A 27,436-nucleotide genomic window follows, 5' to 3' on the forward strand; every position below is an offset into this window, starting at 1 on the left:
TGAAGCAATCTCTGGTGTAGAAATGTATGAGGCAGATTAATCTAGCTGACTAAACTAGAATAAAAAATGATGTGAATTTTCAAAGGTTATACACAGGGGAAACAAGTCAGTATCCATGCATATGATTTTCAGTTTACTAAATATAACAAACTATATAGGAATGCCTCAGGAATTTAAGATTAACTGGCTACCATAAAGAGCAATTACATTTGACAAAAGTGTGAATTAAGATTACAAGTACTATTCTATATTAAATAACTGGTGAGAGTTTCAAAAGCATGAAGAGGTCAAAATAACTCAAAATCAACAAACACAAACGTTAAAAGAAATCAAACCTAATTCAATCACATATAAGACTATACTTCCAAGGGTTTTAGAGTCTGCAGAAATGATTAAGAAAGGAGCCAAAGCAAATGAATTGTCACTATTTAATTAAAGTTACCATGCTAAGCAACGATTAATAATGCAAACTAAGCCCACTGTAAAGTAAGTAATGTGTGTTTTAGAAAATTTGCACGCTAAGGGACTCCTTATCTGGTAACGGTGCACACCAGCAACAATAATCATTCCATTGGTCTTGGAAACTTGTTGGGACCAAAAATAACCTAACATTTCTCCACTGCAACAAAGGGGAAATCCTGGCTGCGCCCATCTCAGTTGCACAGGTGCAGGAGGACTAGCGGTGGTTCTGCAGTGCTGAAGGTCAGGTAGGCAGGATTTGAATGCAAGTGCCACAGTCGGAGCCTGGGTGACCAGGCCTAGTGGTTAGAGCTGGGGTCAGGAGTCAGGAACAGAACCAAGGGTAAGAGCTGTAATTGGAAGACCAGAACCAGCACAGAGGATCAGAGCCGGGGTTGGAAGCCAGGAGTCAAGGCTGAGGGTCAGAGACAGAGTCAGAAGCCAGGAACTAAAGCCAGGGATAAGAGCAGTAACTTAGAGCAAGGCGAAGGAGCAGGGTCTGTCATAGAAGCTATTTGCATAATCAACTTCCTGTTCCTAGTGCTCCCTCCAAGCTTCAGTAGTGCACCTGGACCTATCAGGGACTCTGGGAGCACTGCCAATCAAATCCTTTCGGGGTGGCATATCCAGTAGTGTTTGGGCCCAATACGTTCACAGCCTGTCAATTGCTGCTCTGACAGAGCTGTCTGGTGGCAATGTGGACACAGCGGTTGCTCAGGGACCAGCAGACCCAGGCTCCAGATCCAGATCCTTACAGCCAGGGGCCAACAACTCTGTGAAGGCTCCCAGCAATGGTGCTGGAACAATGTGTGTAGTGGGGGTGCTGAGGGCCATTTAACCAAACTGTAAACCCTGTATATAATGGCAACCACGTCAAGCCAGCGGGTGCAGCAGCACCCCTAGTTCCAGCACCCATGCTTCCAGCACACTGTTGCTACAGCACTTGTGTGTGGGGGGGGAGGCAGAGCAAGGACAGACTAGGAACGGAGTGAGGAGGCTATGTGGTTCTCTCAGCCATTGTTCTTCAACAAAGCTGCGTGGAGAAGGGGCCAGGACCCACAGGAGTGTGAGGCTGTAGCAATGGATGCACAGCAGTCTTAGGGGGTAAGATTATTTCCCCAGAGCCACTACAGAATTCCCACCTATTTCATCTCTGTGCTTCCTCTCTTTTGAGGACTTTAATCAGAGCAGAAGAATCTTGTTTTATTATTTTATTGCTTGGTTAATGAATCAAGAAAGGTAGTATTTTTATTTAATCAAAAGGGTACTGTTTTGAGGTCATTACTTATACTTGAGAGGAAATATGAAATTCTTTGTTTTTTTTATATGATATCGTCAAGTGCTCAATTATAGGGGTAGGTTATTTGTAATGTTTCCAGGATTTTGAGTTCACAGCTCTTTGTTGTAAGGTATCTTCTTTATTGGACTGATGTTTTATGCTAACACTAAACTAACTCGTGGCCTAAGAAACTACAACCGAGCTTTGTTAAAAAAAATTAATTAAGTTTTAGAAAACATGGCTGACTTTTTACTATTATCTGGCAAAATTACATTTAGAGTTCGACTAAATTTAATCCTTTGTCAAACTGAGGGAAGAAGCTTTTGGGCAATATTATTAATTGTTTCTTGATCAGGAAATTCCAGGAAGACAAGACAAGACAAGAGAAAAGTTACCCATTGGTTCACTTCTCTCAGGAGCTCCTACACCTAGCTTGGGTAATCACCTTTGCTGATGTGATCTCAGGTATTTTTTGTACACATCACTTATCTGGGTCTGAGATGGAGGGTTGGCAACTCTCCCTGTTTCACCGGGAGTCTCTCAGAATCAGGCTCTATCTCCCAGAGGCTACTGAAGCCAAACCGGGAGATTTTAGGCTGCTAAAAGTCTGGTGGCGCAGCGGGGCTAAGGCAGACTCCCTGCCTGCTCTGGCCCTGTGCTGCTCCTAGAAGCGGCTGACACGTCCCTGCAGCCTCTGGCAGGTGGGGAGGGAGGCAAGGAGTCTCCGCATGCTGCCCTTGTCCCGAGCTCCGACTCCGCAGCTCCCATTGACTGGGAACTGCGGGGGTGGTGCCTGTGAGCGGAGGCAGTGTGCAGAGCCATCTGCCCACCCCCAGGGGCCGGAGGGATGCGCCAGCCACTTCTGGGAGCAGCGTGGGGCCAGGGCAGGCAGGGAGCCTGCCTTAGCTCCGCTGTGCCGCCGACCGGGAGCCGTCTAAGGTAAGCGCCACCCTGCCGGAGCCCGCACCCCTCACCTCCTCCTGCACCCAACTCCCTGCCCCAGCCATGAGCCCCCTCCTGCACCCCAACTCCCTGCCCCAGCCCAGAGCCCCCTCCTGCACCCAAACTGCCTCCCAGAGCCTGCACCCCTCACAAATCCCAATCCTATGCACCAGCCCTGAGCCCCCTCCTGGATCCCACACCCACTCCTGCACTCCAACCCCCTGTCCCAGGCTCAGCATGGAGCCCCACACACACACACTCCGAACCCCTCGGACCTAGCCCAGAGCCCGCAACCCCTCTGCACTCCAACCCCCTGCCTCAGGCTCAGCACAGAGCCCCTGCCCCACTCCGAACCCCTCGGACCCAGCTCAGAGCCCGCAACTGCTCCAGCCCAGTGAAAGTGAGTGAGGGTGGGAGAGAGTGAGCGACGGAGAGAGGGGGGATGGAGTGAGCAGAGTGGGGCCTCAGAGAAGGGGCAGGGCAGGGGGCGGGGTAAGGGTGTTTGGGTTTGTGAGATTAGACAGTTGGCAACCCTAATCTGAGACCTTGTACTTTTCTTGCAGCCTGAAGATTTCTCTATAGATGTCTCCTAATGTAAGAGATGTCTTCAGCTGGCCTCTTCCAGCCCTCTCTCATCCTTGTTTTTAAATACAAAAGTGTCAACCATGGAAAAGAAACTACAATTTATTTCCTGGAAATCTAGCTTCCAGTGACATGGAACTAACAAAGCGTGATTGCACCAATTGAGGGTGGGTTTAGCTCAGTGGTTCCCAAACTGTGGGTTGCGACCCCAAACGGGGTCACACCATCAGCAGATGGGGTTGTGGTGATCCCTAGTGTGAGGAGGATGCCATTTTGCTCCACACAGTGTGACCTCACATGTACAGTGTGTGCAAGGTCATGATGCCTCGAGGAGGCCATTTTGCTCTACAAAATGGCATCCTCCGCACAGCATGACTTTACATGCATCATACATACAAGGTCACTCTGTGCAGAGGATGTCATATTCTAGGACAAAATGGCATCCTCCAGGCTGTCTGGGGTCCTGGGAGGAAGTAATTAGTTAAAATGGGGTCATGGTGTCAAAAAGTTTGGCAACCCCGGCTTAGCTGAATATAAAAATTGTAAATTCAGTTCAAAATAGAACTCCAACATTTTAGGTCAGACTCTATACAGCAGAAGCTCACTGCTCTGCTTGACTTAAGGAAAGACAGACTCTTCCCTGTTACAATGTTTTGAAGCGGTTTAAGTAGAAGAAAGATTTAACAGGAAATGAAAAGCAGAGTTCATTATCTCAAATCGTAAGGCATGATCATTTGACATAAGTGAAACATTAAATGTGAAACCGTAATTAGTTGTTTTCAAGCATACCAACCTTATTCCCCTAATGGAGGAAGCTGTAAAATTCCATTCATGAATCTGTTTCTGTAAGGAACAAAGATCTAAGTCAACCACAGGTTAGTCTCAGCTTTCAAATAACTGCTTTTTGAGTTATTTGCTTTCAAAGTCATAGCAAATAGCAAAGTCATACAATACATAGGATCTTGGCAAGAATAGCCACATTTCCATTTTTTTATTTGAAAGGATGAATAGATTTGGGTAGATGTAGGACCTATATTCAATGCTAGTTTAACTCACTTGAGGAAAAGCAATTTAAAAAATATCACAGTGAATTAAGATACATATTTTCCAGTGTAAAATTCAGTTTCAAAAGCAAAGTTGAAGCTTGAAGTGTAATTTACCAAACAGTGCATCTTTGGACTGATTAAGCAATCCTTTCACATTAAAAAACACACATAGGGCAGATCCACTACCCTGCTCTTCTCCTTTAGGAATAGAACCCTCCTGTTTTCAGCAGACAGAGCGCTAGCGTAATTGGTTCCTATGAATGCTCTCCCCCTGGAAACTCTGGCACAGAAATAATTGGAGGGAGATGGACAGAGTCTGACCATAAGTACTGCCCTCCAGCTGTCCCCAGCAAGTGGATGGTGTCTTGGTTACTGTTGTCAGCTAACATAGGTTAGGGCAGTCCACAAGGAATCTGCTTTGTAAGGTAAAATTGTGTCATATATGCCGTGGCCTGTATTGGGAGCAGTGCACAACCCCACCACACCAGGTCAGATTAGATTTCAGGGATGCACAAACATTTAAAACCTTGTTCCATTATTTGGTCATCTCTTACTTTGGTTATCATAACCTCTTTGGCTATCATACCTGTTTTCCAGATCTCACCTCACGGAGGCTGCAAAAGCTGTCCTCCTCTCATGCCTTTCCAACAATATCTCCCCCTTCTTGATCACTCTGGGCTTTCTATTCTCCTTTCTCATCAAATTCAAGTTACTTCTCACTTTTAAAGGTTTGGACAACTCCATACCTGTCTGCATCACATCTCTTTATAAATTTCCTCCTACACCCTCTCTCATAACCCCATATTGCAACAAAGTTTGTCTCTTGACTTTGTCCTTCACCTGCACACAACCTTATATCTTCTTTCATGCTGCCTCCTACGTTTGGAAAACCTTTACAATTTCAACAATGCCGTGCACATTATGGTGCTTTATCAATAATAACTAATAATCAATGTAGGTTAGCTCTGAATTGTATCTCTGTAAAATCACATGTGCTAATGTAAAAAACAAAATTGAAGAGGATAACAGTATCAGTCACGCTACCCGAAAGGTTTCAGAGCGGTAGCCATGTTAGTCTGTATCAGCAAAAACAACGAGGAGTCCTTGTGGCACCTCAGAGACTAACAAATTTATTTGGGCATAAGCTTTCGTGGGCTACAGCCCACTTCATCAGATGCCTGGAGGACTTTGATAGAGTCTGTTCTAGCGAAATGAGCCCAGGACTGGGAGCCACAAACACATGAATTCTAATCTGAGATCAGCCGCTGAATAATCCCAGATCTTCAAGTCATTTCACCTTCTCTATAGTACCGCAGTTTCCCCATATGTAAAATGGCGATATTAATTGTCCTGCGTCACAGGGATGTAGAAAAGTTTAAAGTGCTTCAAGATCCATAGGTGAAAAAGGAGCCATACAAGTACAAAGCATCATTAGCCATGTGAAATGTGTTTGCCATTTGTCTTACCACTTCAGTAGGCGAGACATGCCACAGAGAGACAGTTCTCTCTTCTGCTTCATTGTTGATTGACACATATGCAGGCTGGTAGACCTTAGTTGGTTCGATCACTAAAACCTAAAAAAACCCAAAGTTCTGTTTAGTGAAATGTAACAGCAACTATACCGTAAGATCTCAAGAAGGATAGTGATATAGGATAAAGCAGCAACCTCAAACCAGACATTACATATTTTTTTTTGTTTTATAAAATCCATGTTTTTTTCCTATTTACAATAAAACAATATTATTATGGTGTATTTGTTACTGTACTTTACAGAGCGCATCAGATGTTTTTAGGTTGGTCAAATGACTACTTAGAAGAAGGGAGATTGAAAAAATGATAGATTTTGGTTAATGCCATTCAATAAGATCTGGGGAAATTAGTTACAAAACCTATTTGGGCATCTTACTGGAAATCTCAGTCCATTAGTGGTTTCTTTCGTTGCCTCAAAAATTATATCTAACCAGAAGTTCAGTCTCTCTTGTCTGGGAGAATGCTCGATGGTGAGTTTCTTGAAACGCTGAATTAACAACAGGTTCTGGACTAATGACCTCAAGTACCTAGAACATATAAAGTCAGTCAAGGGGGGCGGGGGGCGGGAGAGAGAGAGAGAGAGACTGAGATGGACTCTGAATCCCCCCTCCCCTCCCAAAGCTTTTTAATAAGTTAGTAGCTCAAATGTCATTTCAAACAAAATTAAATGTATTCTACAAGATACTGTCATTTACATATGACTGTGTTGATTTTACAGATTTATAGGCCTGATATCAAGCTTAGACATGAATCTATAGTGTGCTTTTATACACAACTGATTTGAGAAGTACATGGTTAAATGGATCCCTATGTAGTGATTCCAATGGAGTGATCACATGGGGGGCAGAATGGGTTGCACATATCAATACTTAGAAGAGAATTCTACTTCAGTCTGAGTCATCTCCACCATCCTCCTCCCCTTAACGTACACATTTCAGGAGAATCTAAAACCAGCTCTATCAGTCTGATGGATAGTTTTATTTTCTACCAGAAAAAAACCCACAATAAAGAATAAAGGTCAAATCGGAGTTGCAAAAATTTGAGATTTAGAAATGTATTAAGTCATCTGGTTTATCCAATTGTCTGTGTAGGATTGTTCCCTACTGGACATTTTCTAGTATTTTGTCCAGTCTAGTTATAAAAATCCCAAAAGATAGCGCTTTTGACCGAGACAATATGTGCATTTAATGTGAGCACACTACTTACCAAACTGGAGGCTTCAGTTTAAACAGTTTCTCCGCTGCTTGCACTGCCTTACCAATGTCACTGGCCAGCATGCTCACACTGAAAAACTGTCCCACATCCCAGTAATTATTCATTTTTTCCAAGCTTCCCTTTCTTCCCAACAAACTGTTCAGCCGCACACCTGGGAAATTTCACATTGAAAGAATGCTTCTATTTTAAATGAAATTTTTGCACATTTTGCTATCACTATCCTAATGATCATTCAGAGATGGAACTGTCATTAATGAAAGAATGGAGAGTATTTACTCCTACCTGGAGATTATGGGCCAGATGCTTTGACCCCATTAAGGCTACTTTGTACAGCTGTGGTGACAAAACACAGACTTAAACATGGCTCAACTGGCCAGTGAAGGATTTATTTTGTGTAGGGCCACTGTAGGAGCTCTTACACTGGCTCCCAGTGTAGGGATGTACCTAGGTGTCCCTATGTCCCAGGGATCCCCACCTGCTGGAACAGTCCCTAGGTCAGGGGCTGGTGCAGTCTGGTCCCAGGATTGAGGTGTAAAAGTGGTTAAAAAGACACTTTTGCATCCCCCTGACCTCCTTTGCTGCAGGAAGGGCTGCTCTGGTGCAGCTGAGAATCCAATTCCAAATGTAGAACTTTGATTTTTGGCTATTACCTTTCTAGAACGCAACTGAATCTATAATACAACAGTTTTATTTTACAGATCTATCTATATCAGGGATGGGTTTCAATCAAACTCTTGAACTTTGGGGAAACTAGAATCTGAGTTGGGCAACTGGCTCCTAATTATGTAATGGGCTAAACCAAATTTTGAGCCAGATTCATCTCTGCACTGATACAAGGGGGGTGGGGGGAGATGGTCTCCCTGATTCAGTGTCCGTAGTGGCCCTCAGTGCCCCTTAACTTACACCTTTGTTGCAATGGCAACTCTGAACCACTGCAGTGGTGCAGAACAGTTGGGCCACAGGTCCAGACCTGCCTACACCACCTCCCTCCACCTCTACTGTGTGCTCTAATCCCTCCCCTCCCCCCCGTTCCCAGGGCTCCTGAAGAGGTGGCACAGAGCTGTCTCTGCAGCAATTGTAGGGGTCACTCATATCTGGGTGTTCCCTGGAGCAGATTTATGCTCCTTCTGTGGCCCCTTTTATGCTGGTGTAGCTGGCATAAAGGGACCAAGGGGCAATGATGAATACACCTCAGACCCATCTCTGCAAAATAAAATTCAACTGTTCTTTATTAAAGAGAACACAAAGTTCTTGTTTGTTTACCTATTTTTCTTAGTTCCATAGAGGTTTCAAACTGCTGCCCTGCCACAATCAGCAAAATTGCAAGGTTAATTCCAGAATACAGACTTGACTGGAGCTCAAATCCTTTGCGATACCTGCAGAGACAAAGAGTCTAGAGCTCACATCTTACTGTGCCTTAAACACAAAACATGGCACAGTTGTGAAAAAAGGGGCTCATCGTCCCCTGGGAAGAAAGTATTTTTAGGGACTATGTAATATGTTCATTACTTTGTACCAACACCACCCTGAAAAGGGAATGCTTTAGAGACCATGAGTTAACCCAGTGGGTCTCAACCAGGGGTACACAGAGGTCTTCCAGGGGTTACATCAACTCATCTAAATAGTTGCCTTGTTTTACAACAAGCTACATAAAACACACCAACAAAGTCAGTACAAACTAAAGTTTCATACAGACAATGACTTGCTTATACTGCTCTATATATTATACACTGAAATGTAAGTACAAAATTTATATTCCAATTGATTTATTTTATAATTATATAGTAAAAATGAGAAAGTAAGCAATTTTTCAGTAATAGGGTGCTGTCACACCTTTGTATTTTTATGTCTGATTTTGTAAGCAAGTAGTTTTTAAGTAAAGTGAAACTTGAGGGTACACAAGACAAATCAGACTCCTGAAAGGGGTACAGTCGTCTGGAAAGGTTGAGAGCCACTGATTTAACCTGTCGTCAAAGAAGAGAGGAGAGGAGAGCAGAGGACCTGCATACAATTTTGTGTCCCATCAATTTGCATGATTTGGAGGAAGGAAAATCTGAGTTAGTTATTTTAAAAAATTAACATTTAATACAACAGAATGTCATTTTATTCCATTGGTGATATAGGAATATCAAGGAAAATGCAGCAAGATGTTCTTTCTTAGTGAGAATTTTACATAAAGGGCTGAGAGTTACACATGTTCTATTACTTTAAGTCTCTATGCCCCAAATCCTGTTCTTTAGTAGCAAAACTCCCATGAACTTGGCTAAATTATCTAGAGCCAACTGTTTTTATGCATTTATTTAATTTCAGGAGAGACCCATTTACATCCTGGTGGTTCATTATTCCCTGCACACATTGTAATATTACTCTTGCTTTAGACATCCCTTTTGAAAAAAAAAATAGTATTTTACAGTAACGATCCAGAAAATACACCATCAACATTACTGTAATCAGCAGACGTTTGAATAATTACTGTATAATATTCGGCTTACATATATATATATCTGTGTATACACATGTATGCAGCGTGACTGCATTAAATGGAGTTTATCAATGCAGCTCCTTAAACTCACTGGACAACTTGCTATTGAGCAACATGAGACATCTCCTTTCTCAGCACCCCCCATGGGACTGAGGATAGAATTCCTCCCTGTGCAGAAGACCAGCATGAGGCCTATACGCTACCTGCATCTCACTTAAACCCTCAAAGTGGGGTTTAAGTGAGATGTAAATAGTGCTAGGTCTTCTGTGGTGTCTCTGCACCCTGAATTTGCTGTTTGTGCAGCATTCCCAACCCATACCAATACATAGAGAAAAGTGAGAGACCAGGAATTTGTTTGCCTTAAAAAAAAACAAAAAAAACAACAAAAACCCCACTAAGATACAGTTGGCCAAAATGGAGATCCTTACTCAAAGTTTTCTCAATTCTAACTAAACCAAGTGCAAATTTTACTTCAGTAGGAGTTTGCTTAAATAAAGACTGTGAGGAAGTAAAGACCTTGGAGTTTAGGCTTATCATTTGGCACAGTCTTGTTTAGATAAATTCTGCTGTTTTTTCAAAGCCAGATGTAAAACTTTGAAAATGATGTTAAATGGGTTTGCTTTTTCTGTTACCATTCAATGGCAATGTCTCGGCTACTGGTATCTTTACAGTCAGAATCAAGGAATATGTCCTTGTAGATTCTCCCACACAGGCAGAACATATCTGGAGCAGGGTGATCACACGTCTGCAGGACTTGAAGCATCACTTGTAATGCCTTCCCTCTGTCGCCTGTATTGTTCCTTCTAAAATCAATGCAGAAAATGACACGAATGAGTTCAAATCCAAAACAGCACGTTTGAGATGCACAGTAGATTTAGTTTTTGCTATCATTCCACTGAAATGTAATTGTGTATTGGTTGGAAGAAATAAAACTCTACTGTCATAGGGGAACTACTTGTTAAATCTAAGAACTGAATAACGTTCAGACTATCCAGGTATATTAAAGATTCTCCATCTCTCACCTGGTTCTTCCATCCATGAACAGGTGTTGGGCATGCTGTGAAGGGGAAACAAGCACTTTACATGAGGCTCAGTCCCCACAACACTTGCTATAGGGTAACAGTCATATTCCCATGGTAGTCAATGGGACTACTCACTGCACTATGCCTAATAGTGTTTACAGGCATGGACCCATAATTCGGAAGTGACCACCACCAGCCAGTCCTGTGGTGATATTGACTGGCTGTGGGGGAAAGCCAGGTTGATCTCTCTTTGTCCAGTAAGACAAGAGAGATCAACATGAAGCCTTTGGGGAAAGCCTTTGGGGAAACGGATATTGAGGGAAATAGTATTTTATTCCTTGATTAATCTGTGGAGGTAAGAAATAAACAGTGTAAAAGATCTAAAAATTAACAGCTGTAATGAGCTTCTAATTAAAAACATGTAACATTCATAGTCATCACAAAAATCAAGCTAGTAAAATATTATATATTCTTAACATTTTTGTTAACATAACTTCAAAATTCCTGGCTAAATAAACCTAGATAACTTTGTAATTTTCAATAAATTTAAAACTCACTCTCACTATTTACATCAAAAAGGCACATCAGTGTGAACAGAAAAAAATGCATTTGTAAGTGAAAAGCAAGCATGGTTTTAGAGCTTAAAATCCACTTACCAGCATTTTGCTAATAACTAGGATTCAAACTATTTACCAACCCATTTTCAGATCTGCTTATGGTTTCCTGATCCCTAGTATCTAGGTATACAGAAACAAACTTATGCTTAAGAACGTCTATGCTTGCTTTGTCAGCAATGCCAAGGGCAGATAGCTGCTTCTGGTAATTTTAGAATTGTTTTCCACTGAAAGGATTTAATCTCTGGTATAGCTGCTCAGTTCCTTGGGCAACCAGCAGATAGACCAGGGCCTATAGAACATACCTACAGCAAAACATGTTCTATGCGTGAGAAGTGCAGGATAAAAGTGTATTATGGCTATACAGATTTCTAACTAGTTCTCTACATTTTGTACTGCCTGTGATGCCAGAGGCATTATGTAAATTGTACAGTAGCAAGTACCAGAGAGTTTTAAAAGAGTGCATTGTTTCTTCAGATTAAATTCTGAATTAAAGTTCTTCCTGACCATTTCTAATGAGATCCAAATGAAAGTTAAAGGACTTCTTGGAACTTTATAGAGGTAACAAATTAAAAAGAGGAAAGAACAAGTCCAATGTCCTCTGTGTCAAATTCTCTCACTAAACCTGTTCTACATTAATCAGATTCTCTAAGGAATGTTGGCCAAATTCTACCCTTTTTACATAAATACAATGAAACTTGTGCATGCATAGCCAAGGTCAATATTTGGCCTTAAAACAGGTTCCTTTGAGGTCCAATAATTAGCACATATTGCAATTTAGGGATGTGTTTAAGACATTGCTGACACAATAATGTCTACTACATTTGCTTTTAAAGGCATCATACAACCAGCATATAATTTACAGTACTTTCAGATACCTGGTGTACGTTAGTACCATTAAGCCACGTTTATAAATTGTCTGTGCAAAAGCACAAATTTAAAGAAAAAGCCATCTATAATATAATACATAGTATGACACAAGGATAGTTTTGCTTAGGATAGACTAGGGATCGGCAACCTTTGGCACACGGCTCGCCAGGGTAAGCCCCCTGGCGGGCCAGGCTGGTTTGTTTAACTGCCGCGTCCGCAGGTTTGGCCGATCGCGGCTCCCACTGGCTGCAGTTCGTCGCTCCAGGCCAATGGGGGCTGTGGGAAGCGGTGTAGTCTGAGGGATGTGCTATCCGCCGCTTCCCGCCACCCCCATTGGCCTGGAGCAGTGAACCGCGGCCAGTGGGAGCCGTGATCGGCCGAACCTGCGGACGCGGCAGGTAAACAAACTGGCCCAGCCCGCCAGGGGGCTTACCCTGGTGAGCTGCGTGCCAAAGGTTGCCGATCCCTGGGATAGGCTAATGAACAACTCGTAATAGTTTTCTGTCACTACCTAATTCTGAACACTTTTTGGGCACCATGGGCTTGATCCAATGCCCATTCGACTCAACAGAAAGACTCCCTTTGTCTTCAAAGGATCAGGCTCAATATAAATAATATCAATATTAATGCAATATGTACTCCAGATTCTAATGGGCAAAAGCCTCCACATCTCATTAAGAATCCTATGAATTATTCAGTTCCCTTGTAGGGGAGGGAAGGGACTTGTAATGGAATTTAGAACAGTGCATTTAAATCTTTTTTAGATCAATTAATTGTGGATTTAAATTAATATGAGACATTATCAAGCATGACATCTAGCAACTCATCTTAACTATATTCACCTAGACCAAATTTTCAAACTTGGATGCCCATAGTTAATCACCTGAACATCTGATTTTGGCACCTAATTGCTCATTTAGGCACTTAAAGAGATATTAAATCCCAGTATGTGCCCAGTGTACACTAGGTGCAAAGTCAGTAGTGACAAAGTTATTACCATAGGATAGTTGTTTGTAGCCTATGTGAAATGAGTCCAGTTTCTATGGGGTAAGCATCTACGTTACCACCAGTCTTGGGAATAAACTATCACCCTGTAAGGCAATCTCAACTGAGAAGCCAAGGTACGAATGGGATGGAAAACTGAACCACTCTCTTAAGGCCTACAAGTTGCTTCTCCAACTCAGCCTGGAGGTACGCAGGTGGGATAACGTCTGACACTTGGCATGACACTCCTTAGATAGAGGACTCCTATTTATTTCATGTTCATCACTATGGCATCCAAATGCCTGACAAAGTCTAAACATATATTTCAGACTCCGGTGCTGTCAATAGAGCAACTGAATCAGCTTAATTTGTTTTTGTTTTTTTAAATGGTAATTCTGTTTAACATTGTCCTTGCCCCAGCATCAATTGTATTAACGTGTTTTTCATTCAGAGTCCTGACAGCAGAGGGAAGAGCGGCAGAGTTAAAGTACATTACGCTATAATGTCCCAGCAGAGCTAACAGAAAGCATGAAATATTTTCCTGGTCTGAGTAAGTCAGCTCAGTGAGGATGAATTGACCAAGATAAGCATGTCCTCTGCCTAGTGCTAGTTAATTTGGGGACTAAATAGTCCTCTTTTTCAATGGATCAAGTTCATGCATGTTAATCAAGTGTACTTCCTACCATACTCTTGGGCATAAGCTTTCGTGGGTAAAAACCTCACTTCTTCAGATGCATAGAGTGAAAGTTACAGATGCAGGCAGTGTTAAATTCACCATTAATCTGGGCTTGAATAGGGACTGGGAGTGGCTGGCTCATTACAGAAGCAGCTTTTCCTCTCCTGGAATTGACACCTCCTCATCTATTACTGGGAGTGGACTACATCCACCCTGATTGAATTGGCCCTGTCAACAACTGGTTCTCCACTTGCGAAGTAACTCCCTGCTCTCCATGTGTCAGTATATAATGCCTGCATCTGTAACTTTCACTCTATGCATCTGAAGAAGTGAGGTTTTTACCCACGAAAGCTTATGCCCAAATAAATCTGTTAGTCTTTAAGGTGCCACCAGACTCCTTGTTGTTTTTGTAGATACAGACTAAGACGGCTACCCCCTGATACTAGATACCATACTCTTGGCTGTTTGAATTAGGATAACAGCCACTGCTCCCTATCTTCTACCCTCTTGTGTAACAGTGCAGTAAAAGGTAAGATTTATTCCTGATCATTTAAAATAATGCATATAAAACAAGTTGCATTGAGTGGGGTTTTTCTATCAGCAATCACAGCTCAAGGTGATGAAGATCATTCCCATAACTACAAAGAAAGTTTTTAGCAGAAAACCAGACCACAGTATTTTTTTTTAAATGTTTTCCTGCTTGTACTAATACAGAAACAAATAAGGCTATTTTAGACATTAATGTTGATTTCATAAAAATTTCTATCACATAAACATCAAACAAAAACTTTGCAATCCTCTGAGTGTAAAACTAAATGAACTATCTTGGCCAGTCTGCAGGAATGGGTCAGCAAATGTACATGTGTGTTGATCGCTATCATTCAGGCCTTCATCCTGCAAACACTTGCATTTGGGCATAACTTTATGTACACAAACAGGACTACTGAAGTCAATGGGCCGTACAGCTAAGCAGGTACATAAGTGTTTGCAGGTAACTGCTATTTTCATCTCCACAATCATGTTTTGAGTAAGAGCATTGCAAGCAACATGTGTCAGGGCATCCATATGCCAGTCGCTTATCAATTAAGTGATCTAGCTTACAGAAAAGCCAGCATACAGTACAGCTGACCTTCCTTATGCACCACTATCATAATAGACAGTCAACCATACCATCCTGCCCCACTCCAGCCATGGCAGAGGTTAGACCAGACTGGGAACAACTTTTACTTGCAACAATTCTCAAGGGCCACATGCCAGTGGGAGGTAGCCAGAGCACAGTAACTCCAGCTAGGGACTTATGGGCAGCTTCAACTCTAGCTCCAGCAGTCACAGCAAGAGGGAATGCAGGGATGAATGGTTCCTATTTACCACATCAAATGATCTGTCAAATACATACCTATAAACTGCTGAATCAATAGGACTTCTTTAAAAAGACAGGATAAGTTTTGAAAACTTTCAATCACTAAGTAATGAAAGGATTTTCTCCCCCAAATACAGAGTACTGTTTTGTAACTTGGCAACTCTGATTAGAGGAATTTTTGCCTGGATTTAGAAACCCATAGGTACTTTATGTACTACTGAGGTATGCTTTCTTGTTTCCATGGGAGAACAAATACAGCCGGCAGGGATAAGTCTCAGTGATGCACAGGAATGCATTCATTTTCTCTCTCACCACCTATGCATGTCAAATAATCTGCTACACCTTTTTGGTTTTTGATGATTAATGGATGTGGAATATTAAGAGCTCATCTTACATACTCATAATTGCTAATGGCATTCCTCTAAACTTACAAGTAATTTGCTGGTTTTTTTCCATTAAGGATAATCAGCATCCACAAGAATATGATCCTCTTACAACTTTACCCCCTCAATTCTTCTTTCCCAGCCGCTCAAAACCCACCCAAGGTATCATCTTCACGCCCAATCCCTCTCATCTACCACCCTGTCCTTTGCATCACAGCAACAAGCAAACCACTAAGCATACACTACTATTTTTCTTTTATGCCCTTAAGGCGTCACTCTTCACATAAAACCTTCCCTGTAGTCTTCATTTCCAGTAACTGTGCTGTCATCACTCTCACCATATCTCCAAAAACAGCCTCCTTGATCAATTCCAGTCTGGTTTCATCCCCCTTGGAACTCTAGCATGATTGACAAGTCAGAGCTACATACCGTGAGCCACATTCTTACCCCACTGAAGTAAACAGGAGTCTTGTCATTAACTTCAGTGGGGCCAGGATTTGGCTGTCTGGGATTAGGCCAGTGGAAGCATTTGCCACTTTGTAAACAACAATGATGTTATCAGTTTTGGTCTGGACCTTTATTGATATTTTGCCCTGTATGCCTCCTGTTTGCACCAGGGCTTTGGAGTGGAGCCCAAAGCTGGAGCGTGGAGCAGCTCCAGAGCAGTGGAGCTGCAGGTTATTGCCTGAAGCTGGAGCGGAGCCGGAGCACAGCTCCAAAGCCCTGCTTTGCACCATGATTAGGCAGGTAGATAGAATACTGTGTATTCTGGAAAACAGACTGGATTATAGAAGGGCCATAATTCAACCAAAAGAAAAGTTGCTCATGGGGGGGCCCCTTTGGTTTCCTTTCTCTTTAATTTCATCTTGTCTCTATTTGTCTGCTCATACAGGACATAAAATATTTTCTCCATCTTTGCTATCTTCACCAGACTGGAATTACTACCTACCATTTGGGTTGTTAGACAAGACATACTGAATATCAGTGGAAGGAGGCAACAGATTTCCCCCCCCCACAGATCAGGGCTGGCAGTTAGGTTGACCAGGTTTTCATGGCATCCATTCAAGCCAGTATTTTGTTCTGACTGATTATTTCAGGCTTCAAACAGCTGTTAAACAGTCTACTATGCATGTTATCATTATAAACATGACCTCAGTGTCATATTGCAGAGTAATGAGAACATGAGGCAGTTTAATCCATAATAAATATAAATACAACCATTCATAAAGTAATTGGCATTCAAAAGCAGCACTTACTGTATACATTCTAGAACACTTACTTGCACTAAAAAATAATCAATATGCATATCAAAGCAGTCTTAAAATGAGGATGAGGTCTGATAATGACTGCTGAAAAAATGGCATTACAGCATTACAATATTTATTGCATCTCAGTTACTCCATATCAGATTTGCACAATTTATAAATACAGATGGATAATCCAAAGTATAACTAAGTATATTAAAATCTACAGCAAGAAATAGGCCTAGAATAATTTACAGCAGATAATTTAGTGGTATTCCACATACTTTTTCATTAAAAACACAATACTGATCCCACTGAAGGCTAATGGGGTTATATATGTGTCAATAAGGGCATAATTTGGCCTGCAGATCCTTTAATACTGGTGATAACGCACAAGGTGATGAGAACTCAGCTTGACTTTCAGACTGTAGGTTGAACTTGCAGGGCTCTAGTTAGGAAAAAACATTTTTTCTTGAAATTCTGAAATGTCAGATGCAAATCACTGACATATAATAAACCGCATACCCCCATGATGCCATTTTTACAGAACTACATTTTAAAACACTTATTCCTTTTCAAGGAGAATAATTTCCTATGGCTTTCATTACCAGTAATAACTAGTTATTTACTAATGAATCCCTTGCAGCATGTTATTCCCATCACTTGCTAATAGCTTGTTCTTTGTATGCTAGTTCATTGTTAATAACCAGTGATGATTGCATTCTCCCTCATCTTTAATATGAGTCAAGATGGAACTGGCTGAGGGCTAAAAAGAAATCACACACACCAGAATGTTGAATAGCATGAGCTGTAATATCTCCACCTTAGGCCTTATGCGAGGATTGAATTGGGCTTTAAGGTAGCTATAGTCTGCTCTGTTTTATGAAAAAATCAGATGTAGCCCTTAAGTGCTGTGAAAGTGGCCAATGCAGCCATCACTTGAGCAATATTTGGACTGTCCTGGTTTAGTCTACAAGGACCTTTTCAAAATATTAATTAAATCATTTTTTAGTTGATGTGACTAAACTCTAAATCACCTATGGATAGCCATAACGTTAACATTCTAGCTGATAGTGAAAATTTAGACTTTATTAATATTCAAACTACTGCAGTAAGTAAAACAACAAAGAGCCAAACTAATGTGCCATTTAAATTATTCTCCTAGCATTAAGCTATCTAATTACAGGCAAGTTAAAGCTCTACCTTAGCCTCTAGACAACCCCCTCCCTACCCAACCCTCACCCAAATTCCCTATCACAGTCTCCCTTCCTGGGTTTCTCAGCCAATCTCAGTGTCCCCCTCCCCCTCCGGCTCTCTGTTGCATTCTCTTTACTCAGCCAGGCCCAGTTCTATGCCCCCACTTGTCTCCTCATCAAATCTGTCTCCCTTCCACTCTCATCTCCTATCCCTGGCCCCACTGATTCTCAGTCCCAGTCTCCTTACCCACCCAGTCCCATTCTCCTCCTCCCCTCAACCCAATCTGATATCAGTTCCCCCTCCTCTCAGTTCCCAGTCCCAGTTTCCTTGTCCAGCCAGTCCTGGTCTGCCTGCTCACAGCCCCAGTCACTCCTCCAGCCCAGTCCAGGCTATGTCTACATATAAAACACTACAGCAGCACAGCTGCAGCTGCACCATTGTAGCACTTTGGTGTAAATACTCACTACAGCGACAGGAGGGGTTCTTCTGTTGCTGTAGTTATTCCACCTCCCCAAGAGACAGTCGCTCAGTTGAGAGAAGAATTCTTCCATCGACCTAGCGCTGTCTACACTGTGCATTAGATCAAATTAACGAGGTAGCTCTGGAGTGTGGATTTTGCCCATCCCTGAGTGGCGTAACTGGGCTGACGTAACTTTTCCGTGTAGACCAGTCCCCCAGTTTCCCTGTTTCCTTTGACAGCTTCAGCTTTCAGTCCGAGTTTTCTATCAACCTTGCTCAATCTACTCCCCCCTAGCAGGTTCAGCTCTTTCCCCCTCTGCACTGCACTGACAGCACAGGAGAGACAGTATCCAGTTCAGGTGCCCAGGCTCAGCACAGCCTGCAGACACAAAGACCTGCAATTGCAGGGAAAGTCCTGCTCAGCCCCAGGCTATAGCATGCCCAGAGTTGATGAAGTTCTGGGAAATTCAGCTGCTAAAACTTAAGAAGTCTCCACTAGGCATGTGCAGACTGCAATTTTTCTAAAGCTTATAAATTGGCCAAATGTGAGTGGAATTTCCTGATACAAAGGCCCCCTACCAAATTTCAAGTCCCTGGCTCCAAGGCATGGAAGTCCTAGAGCTTTTCAAAGAAAAGCTTAACAGAATTTTTTTTAACACGGTCAAAAGAAACATACATTTTTCCTAAACTTGTTTTCTGAAATGACAACCATTTTGGGTCAATTTCTGCAAACAATTTCAATCTGAGGCAGACACATGACTCATGAGAACATACAATGGGAGGATTGCTTAGGAACCTCTGTATTGATGGCAGAGAACAAAATGTGGTTGTATCATCATACCAGACTACGACAGATTCACTTTACAACCATTGAATGCTGGGCATTCTCCCTTAGAGAAATATGAAATCCAAATGGATTCATAAATCTGTTTTGGCAGACTATCCCCAATGAGGCAGAGGACATTATTTCTTTAAAGGTGAGCCCTGAGCTCAAACACCAGGAGTATTACAAAATATAATCTTCACCCTCCTTAAACACAAAACTATACTAAGGTTCAGAGCATACCTACTTCTATTCCTAGAACCTGAAATCACTTGGGACAGACCCATGATTGTCATGAAATCCTGAGTCAGCCATGAAGCCATGTCCACATAGTCACATAATATACCGGACCCTCGCTAGAACGCGCGTCTATATAGCGTGAATTCGCAAATAACGCGGTCGTGGCCATATATCCCAAATTTAATTACTTTAATTGTAATTTATTTTAACGCGGTCCACGCATTAACGCGGTACCGCACTTGGATCCCAAATCCCGCGTTCTAGCAAGGGTCCGGTGTACAATAGGTCTAGGCAACTCCAGTGCCAACCCAGACAAAGTGCCACAGTACAAGCTGTACACCCCAGCTATTTCTCACCCAGGAATCTGCTCCACAGATCCTCAGCTATACATCATCCTTACAATTACATCATAGTAGTTAGAAATTTTATTAGCCACTGACCTTACATTAAATAAGATGAAGCAAAGAGAAGAGTCCCTGATAATACGTGTTCTGTGCTCCAAAGTTGAGTCCCCAGTTGAGACCAGTGTGACAGATAACTATCCTACCACAGTACCTACACTTGAGGAATTATCATAATCTATTATTTAGAATAGTGCCATAAATGTGTATGCAATTCTCTGCCCTCTCTCCACATAATTTGGAGAGTCCACGCCCCCAGAAATGATTCCCTACCATTTGAGTGCCATATCTCTAGCTCTTTGTAGCACAGCCCAACCATCTAATTGAAAAGACTAAATGAAATGAACTGCCAACAATAACTTAATTAAAGCAGAACAAGAGGAAATTAATGAATGAGATAGTCTGCTGATTATGATTAGAATTGTGGTATAATTGATGTGAAATATTAATTATTAGATTCAGCAGTGTCTGACATTTGGTATGCGCAGGTTCCTACAATCAGTTATTCTGTTATTACTTATGTTGCATGTTATTCCTGCTGCACTTTATTGTAATTCTGGGTAATCTTTACCCTGTTTTGCAAGGCAAGAATCAATATCTTAGGTATAACTTTATCGTTTTGTATTCTTGTGAATACTAACAAAATTCAATAAAACAGGAATAATAAAAACAGAAAGTTAATAGCACAAGCAGTCTGTAGAAAAAGTTAACAATTAAGTTTTTAGGATGACCAGATATATGAATAGACCTGATCTAAAAATATTTTCAAGTCCAAAACAATGCATCAAGAAGCAAATATATTTTGAAAATTGCTGAAGGGAAGATATTTTAAAAGATTACTCTTTGATTGGACCAAAAATCTATAAACAGGAGAGAGTACTTTTGTGTTCTCACTGTTGGAAAATTAGTTGTTCATTTCTAGGAAACTATTTACCATAATACATTTCCTAAGTATTTCCAAAAGAACATAAGAATACCATACTCGAGCAGACTGGTAACTAAATGCAGCATATGTTGATGAGGAGAACAGGTGCAGATTATTTTGCATGTGTCTTTTACAGAACTTTAATTCCATCAATATCTTCAAAAAGATGCATGAGATTTAGTGGCACTAATAGAACTAATCATACAATAACTAATCATACCACTAATAATAGTGAATCATACGTGTATGATTAGTTGTTATTTGTAACTAATAACTAACTCTGCCCTGTACTGATAGCTACTCGCCCCAATTCCCTGCCCCCAATTCCCTCCCAAGGTATGTCTACACTTTAAGCTGGAGGTGACATAGCTGTGGTAGCTATGATTGAGTGTAGCCACGGTAGTATGAGCAGTGGGAGTGACTAGCCATCTGAAGTATGTGCTTAATGTGTCGAACGGGAACATATTCAGGGTTGTTAGACCCTCTCACTGTTCATGTTGTTGCGGCTACACTGTATCAAGCTAGTGAACTCATCTGATCACAGCTAGCATGGGTAAGTCTCCTCAAGCTGGAACTGACACCTCCAGCTTGAAGTGTAGACATACCCCCACTCTCGTCACTTTAGATTCACTCCACACATGCCCCTTTCCCCCTCCTCTCCTTTTTCCCCTCCATCCCCTTCCTTTCAATGTCCTCTTTTCCTTCCCTTCAGCTCATCCTCTCCTAACTAAACCCACAATAAATGAATAAATAAAATAAATTGTGGAACTAACATGACATTTGCTGCAATCCCACTGTTCTCTCTGCTTGTGTCTACATCCTGTGTCTCTGTTGTCTATTTAGACTTTAAGCAGGGGTTGTCTACTGCTCTGTGTTAGTACAGTGCCTAACACAAGGAGCCTCATTCTTGGTTGGCCCTAAGGCGCTACCGTAACAAACATGACTAATTAATAAACTCTACTGCACATGTGCAAATGGCAGCTTTTTGCAGCTCATAACTGGTCAGACCTAGACAAATTTTCAGAGAGACAATGAAAAGTATTTTTCTGGCCCCAGGACTAGCTCTCTGACCAATTTCTATTTCCTACATCAAATTCCCAAGTCATTAAAGGTGTTCAAAAAGTCACCAAAAATTAATGGTGGGGGAGACAGTTTTGATAAGCTTCATTCTCAGAAAGCCTGAATCCCTTTTGCTGAAACTCTCACACATACATAAAAGTTCAGTGAGGCGGGCACCAAAAATGGAAAATTTCAGCCAAAAGGTTACATTCTGGGAAAGTTTTAAGAATGTTGTGCTGTCTTAAGTCAAATGCCTTACAATAATCTAAGTAGATTACATTTATACAGTTACTTTATTATCAACCAAACCTGTAATCTCATCAAAGAGCAAAACGAGGCTTGTTTGACAAGACCTATTTTCCACAGAAACAAGCTAAAAGCTTTCTTACTATAATTTTAAAACGCAGTAGCCATTGTAGATAAGTGCTATGGAAAGACCAGCCTAGAGGAATACAGGGAGAAAACAGAACATTTATCTTTATCGCTTCAGGAGAGGTCAAGTGGATGAAAGCAGGCAGGCTCAAATGGGCTTTTCTTCCCTCAACCGGAGATACAATGTATGGTTCAACTACCACTGATCACTGATTACTTTAATAACTCACCTTTAACTCATAGCAATTTAGCAAAAAGGAAACATGAGTAAGCAAGAACTCAAACATTTAATGAATTTGGGCCTGATCCAAAGCCCACTATAGTCAATGGGAGTTTTTCCATTGACTTCAATGGGCTTTGAATCAGGTCTTTTATCCAGTCTTGTGGGCAGGCTATTCTTTTACCAAATGGGGGCTGTTTGAAAGCTGCTCTGAGATTTCAAATGTCCTGGCACAAATGGATTAACACATGGTTATTGCAAACAAAGTAATTTATTTCATGAATATCATCCCGAGTGGTGTGGGTGTGAGTGAGAAAGATGTTACACATATATGCACGCACACACACATGCAAGTATATGCACATACATTTTAAATGTGTGCATATATATATAGCTATAGAGAATGCAAAAAAACTAGCAGTTATCCTTACCGATTCAATGCAAATGCATAATGAAATTTAATGTTGTGCTGATCAGCCAGATCGCAGGTAGGCAGCATTTCCAGTGTTTCCACCAGCTTTACCATAGCATTATAGTCCTGATAGCAATAAAAAAAATACAATCAAAGAAAATATCACTAAACCAAATCATCTGATCAAACTCCCAGCTGGATCAGGCTCTTCACTTGGAAATGTAAATCAATTTAGTTACAATAATAATTACTGGTCAGTGTGCACAAGGACAGCTCACATTCATTAACAGGTGAGGTAGTTGTGCACAAGAAGTAGTTACTCACCTTGTGCAGTAACGATGGTTCTTTGAGATGCGTCGCCCTATGGGTGCTCCACTGTAGGTATGCTTGCGTCCCTGTGCTGCTGACTGGAGAACTTCGGTAGCAGTGTCCATGAGGCCCACACATGCGCTGTCTCTCCTCATGCTGCGCCACAAGGGTAGTCAGCACACGTGGGCTAACCGCCCTCAGTTCCTTCTCTATTGCAGAGTCACTGACAAGAACTCTGAAGGAGAGGGGCAGAGGGTGGGTTCAGGAGCACCCATAGTGACACACATCTCAAAGAACCATCATTACTGCACAAGGTGAGTAACTTCTTCTTCGAGTAGTGTCCCTACGTGTCACTGTAGGTGACTCCAGAGCAGTATCCCAATGCAGGGTTGGGACTTCAGGGTTGACGTCAGCATTATGGAGCCGAAGATGGCATGGGAGGCAGAGTCCCCAGTGATCGCATAATGTTCTGCAAAGGAGTGGATTGACACCCATGTCGCCACTCTGCAGATCTCTGAGACAGGCACATTCTTGAAGAAGGTGAGGGATGAGGAGATAGACCTTGTGGAACATGTACGAACAGTATCTAGAGGGGTCATATTGTGAACTTGGTAACATTGTCCGATACACTTTGAGACCATCTTGGAAAGTCTTTGGGCTGATATTGCCGAGCCCTTGGATCTTTCCGCAATGGAGAGGAAAAGCCTGGGGGAGTCTCTGAAGGCCTTCGTCCTGTCCAGGTAGAAGGCCAGGGCTCTCCTGATATCTAGCGTGTGTAATTTAGCCTCCCTCTTGTCTCGGTGAGGCTTGGGATAGAACGTTGGAAGATTAATCAATTGGTTCATGTGAAACGGGGAGGTTTAGAATGATGTGGCCTGAGCGTAACCTTGTCCCGAAAGAATATTGTGGGGGGGGGGGGAGGCGGGGGGATATGCCATCAGAGCCACTATTTCCCCTAGTCTCCTGGCTGAAGTAATTACTACCAGGAATGCTGTTTTCATTGAGAGCTACATAAGCAAACAGGTGGCCATAGGTTCGAAGGGAGGCCTAGTTGATCCTTTCAGTACCAGGTTTAAGTCCCATGTAGGCGTAGGAAGCCGAGGTTGTGGAAGATTTTGACCTTGGTGGGTAGTGACCGGCCTTTGTCTAGTCTGTCCCTGTTTGGTCTGTAAACCGAGCTGAAACACATCAGAAGGCACAGCATGTGAAGCTTTGTGTGTGGTATCACCGCTGTGCCCGCTGCCATGTGCCCCAAGAGCTGTAGGCAGTGTCTGGCTGATATTTGTGGGCTGTTTTGAACAGTCTCTATGTGTGTTGCCAGAGAGAGGAATCTGTGTTGAGGTAGGAGAGCTCTGGCCTGTAACGAGTCGAGGCCAACACCTATGAATTCCAGGCGCTGCACTGGAGTGAGGGTTGATTTCTGGGCATTGATCTGTGGGCCCAGTTCTGAAAACAAATGCTTTGCAGCTCTGGAGACTTGGTGAGCTCTTGGAGAGACAGGACTCTGAGGAGGCTATCATCCAGAAAAGAGTAAATCATGACCCCTTGGGAGCATAAGTGGGTGGTCACCACTGAGAACCTTGGAAAATACTCTTGGGGCCGATGATAGCCCGAAGGGGAGTACCCTGTAGTGGTAGTGGTCTTGTCCCAGAATGAATCTGAGAAATCATCTGTGAGTTGGTAGGAGTGAGAAATGAAAGTATGTGTCCTGAAGGTCAAGGGCTGAAAACCAGTCTCCCTGTTCCAACACTAAAATGATAGTTGCTCAAGTGACCATCGTGAATTTTTGAGCCTTGACAAACTTGTTGAGAGCTCTGAGGTCTAGTTTGGTCTCCAACCTCCCTTCCTCTTGGGTATTAGGAAGTAAGAGTAGAACCCTTTGCCTCAAAGATGTTGAGGTACTGGTTCTATGGTTCCTAACTGGAGGAGATGATCTACCTCTTGTTGTAGCAAACTCTCATGAGAAGCGTCCCTGAAGAAAAATGGGAAAGGGTATTGTGGAGGGGGCAGGAAAGCAAAATGGATAGAGTACCCATTAGTCTGATATTATGCACTCCCAGGTGCCGCAGAACACTGCCAGTCAGTGGCCAATGGGTGGGTAGTGGTGGCCAGTTGTAGCAGTTGTGGGGAGTGGTCTAATGGCACCTTGACCAATACATCAAAATGGATGTATGGATGTGGATGGCTGGGATGAGGAAGATTGTGGGCCAGATGGTTTAGGTCTTGAAAATTTAGGGGTTTTTCTCTCTGGGTCTCATAGTAACATTGAGCTGGGTATTGGGAGGTGCATGGCTTGTGATGGGCTGCAGACTAAATTTTCTCTTCTGTCCTGGCGTGTAGATGCCCAGCAAATGGAGAGTGGCCTGAAAATCCTTCAAGGTGTGAAGAGAGGCATCGGTCTTTTCTGCTAAGAGCTTAATGCCCTCAAAGGGAAGATCTTCAACGGTTGACTGTACCTCCTTCAGGAAGCCCAACAGATGGAGCCAAGAGGCACACTGCATCACCACCACAATCGAGATGCAGCTGGCCAGAGTGTCAGCTGTATCAAGGGCAGATTGTAGCGTTGTCTTTGCTACTAGCTGACCCTCCTGAATGATGGCCTTAAATTGGTCGCGATGCAGCTTGGGCATATGCTCAATAAAATCATTCAGTTCTGAATAGTTTACATAATCATATTTTGCCATGAGGGCTTGGTAATTTAAAACTGAAGAGTGGCCGAGGAGTACGCCTTCCTCCCAAGAAGGTTCAGATGTTTCCAGTCCCTATCATAGGAAGGGGATCTCATCTGGTGTTGATTGCCATGAGAATTTAAAGCACCCACCACAATGGTGAGGGGCGTGAGAAGAGGAATTGTTGCAGTGTGGGTAGGCCTAACTATGCTAACTTCAATGTAGGTAGTGTGAGTAACAATCATGGGGTCACAGACCCTGACATGGGTCAGCAACCCAGAGGTCTTGTACTGGGGTGCCGAAGCCTGTGCCACCACTTCCTCACTACCATTGTACCCATGCCAGCTAGATTAAAGATAGAGTGGGTATGCCAATTCGCACTGCAATCACATCTTCATTTGCCGAGTAGATGTATCCTGAGGGAGGGACACAAGAAACAAAAGTGCTAATATCAGAAGAACAAATCCTATATTCCTATAGGATTGGTGAAAATAAGTCTTAAGGAATGTCACTCACAAAGATGGACAGTTCATAGTATAAGAGAGGCCCTGTTTTACCAAAAACAGTTTTTTAAAAAATCCAAAAGTTTGTTTTTTCAGGGGTGGGGGGAGAGAAGTGGAGAGTAGGGTTTTTAAAACACACACAATATTCTTTTTTATACCAATTCTGAAACATAGTAAACCTGGGCTCTTGTAGCAAATGTTGAAATCACAACAAATTCTTTTTCTTAGTTTCCAAAGGCTTAAAGTTTGGATTTAAAAATTAAAAACCAAATACACTTCTTTTTTTCATAGATGAAAAAGAAAAAGAAATAATCTACTTTAAAACCACAATATAACCAGATTTAACTTGAAACTAAAATAATACCGTGGTCCAAATTCAAGAAGCTATCAAATAAACAGGCAATAAACAAGAACAACAATAAACAAGAGTAAAACCCACTCAAAAAGAGAATCTTCCTTACTTTCACATCAATAATATACCTGGATATCTCGATAAGAAAGAAGCAGGTTTATGACAATGTCAGAAGTCAGGACTTCGGTATTATCCATACGGAGCTTAATCCTGGCCAGCTCCTTTGCTAGTTCATCTCCTTGATACTTGTCTCTAGCTTTTCTAATATCATTCAACAGTGTTTCCTTGCAATATGCACTAAAGAAATAAAAACAGAGATAAAGTGTTAGAATTTTCTAAATGGAGGTTTGATTACAACATTAAAACAGCACTAATATTTCTTTATCAGAATGAGGTTTAAGTTAACTATTCCTTTCAGTTTACACTTTTAAGAAATATTTTATATGAGACATTATTAAATTACAAGGTCTAATTTTTTTAATTATTTACCAGACCTAGTAAAGTAGAGGAACAGTGCTCAAAATAAACACATTAATCTACACATTTATCCTGAAGAAAGCAGAAAGTGTCATGCTAAACAAAGAGACTATAGTAATATAAAACAAAATCCCTCATCTTTGTATGTAATGGAGACTAGCAGCTCTTATTAAATAAACCAACCAGAGTCATCCATTATCTGATTAGCTGTAATTCACTTAGTGAACATAATGCATACTATTACACAGGAGGCATGCAAAAGCCACAGTAACAACTGTCATGTCTTTTTTTCACTAAAAATCAGTTTATATTGCAATGTAGGAAGGTTAA

General features: G+C 41.9%; 1 protein-coding gene across 1 annotated transcript in view; it reads right to left on the reverse strand.

Moving 5' to 3' along the window:
* Nucleotides 1-27,436, reverse strand: part of LOC112121222 (mitogen-activated protein kinase kinase kinase 15-like) — a 144,520-nt gene that overhangs the window by 50,349 nt on the left and 66,735 nt on the right. The window contains exons 4-11 of the mRNA XM_026649799.2: nt 26,758-26,926; nt 22,816-22,922; nt 10,168-10,338; nt 8,317-8,429; nt 7,045-7,204; nt 6,215-6,365; nt 5,775-5,882; nt 4,056-4,105 (exon numbers count right to left, since the gene is read on the reverse strand). Coding sequence (XP_026505584.1) covers nt 4,056-4,105; nt 5,775-5,882; nt 6,215-6,365; nt 7,045-7,204; nt 8,317-8,429; nt 10,168-10,338; nt 22,816-22,922; nt 26,758-26,926 — 1,029 coding nt within the window. The remainder of the gene's footprint in view (nt 1-4,055; nt 4,106-5,774; nt 5,883-6,214; nt 6,366-7,044; nt 7,205-8,316; nt 8,430-10,167; nt 10,339-22,815; nt 22,923-26,757; nt 26,927-27,436) is intronic.

This window comes from Terrapene carolina, unplaced genomic scaffold, assembly GCF_002925995.2.
Source record: "Terrapene carolina triunguis isolate 2854851 unplaced genomic scaffold, T_m_triunguis-2.0 Scaffold23, whole genome shotgun sequence".
In the NCBI taxonomy this organism is placed as follows: Eukaryota; Metazoa; Chordata; order Testudines; family Emydidae; genus Terrapene; species Terrapene triunguis.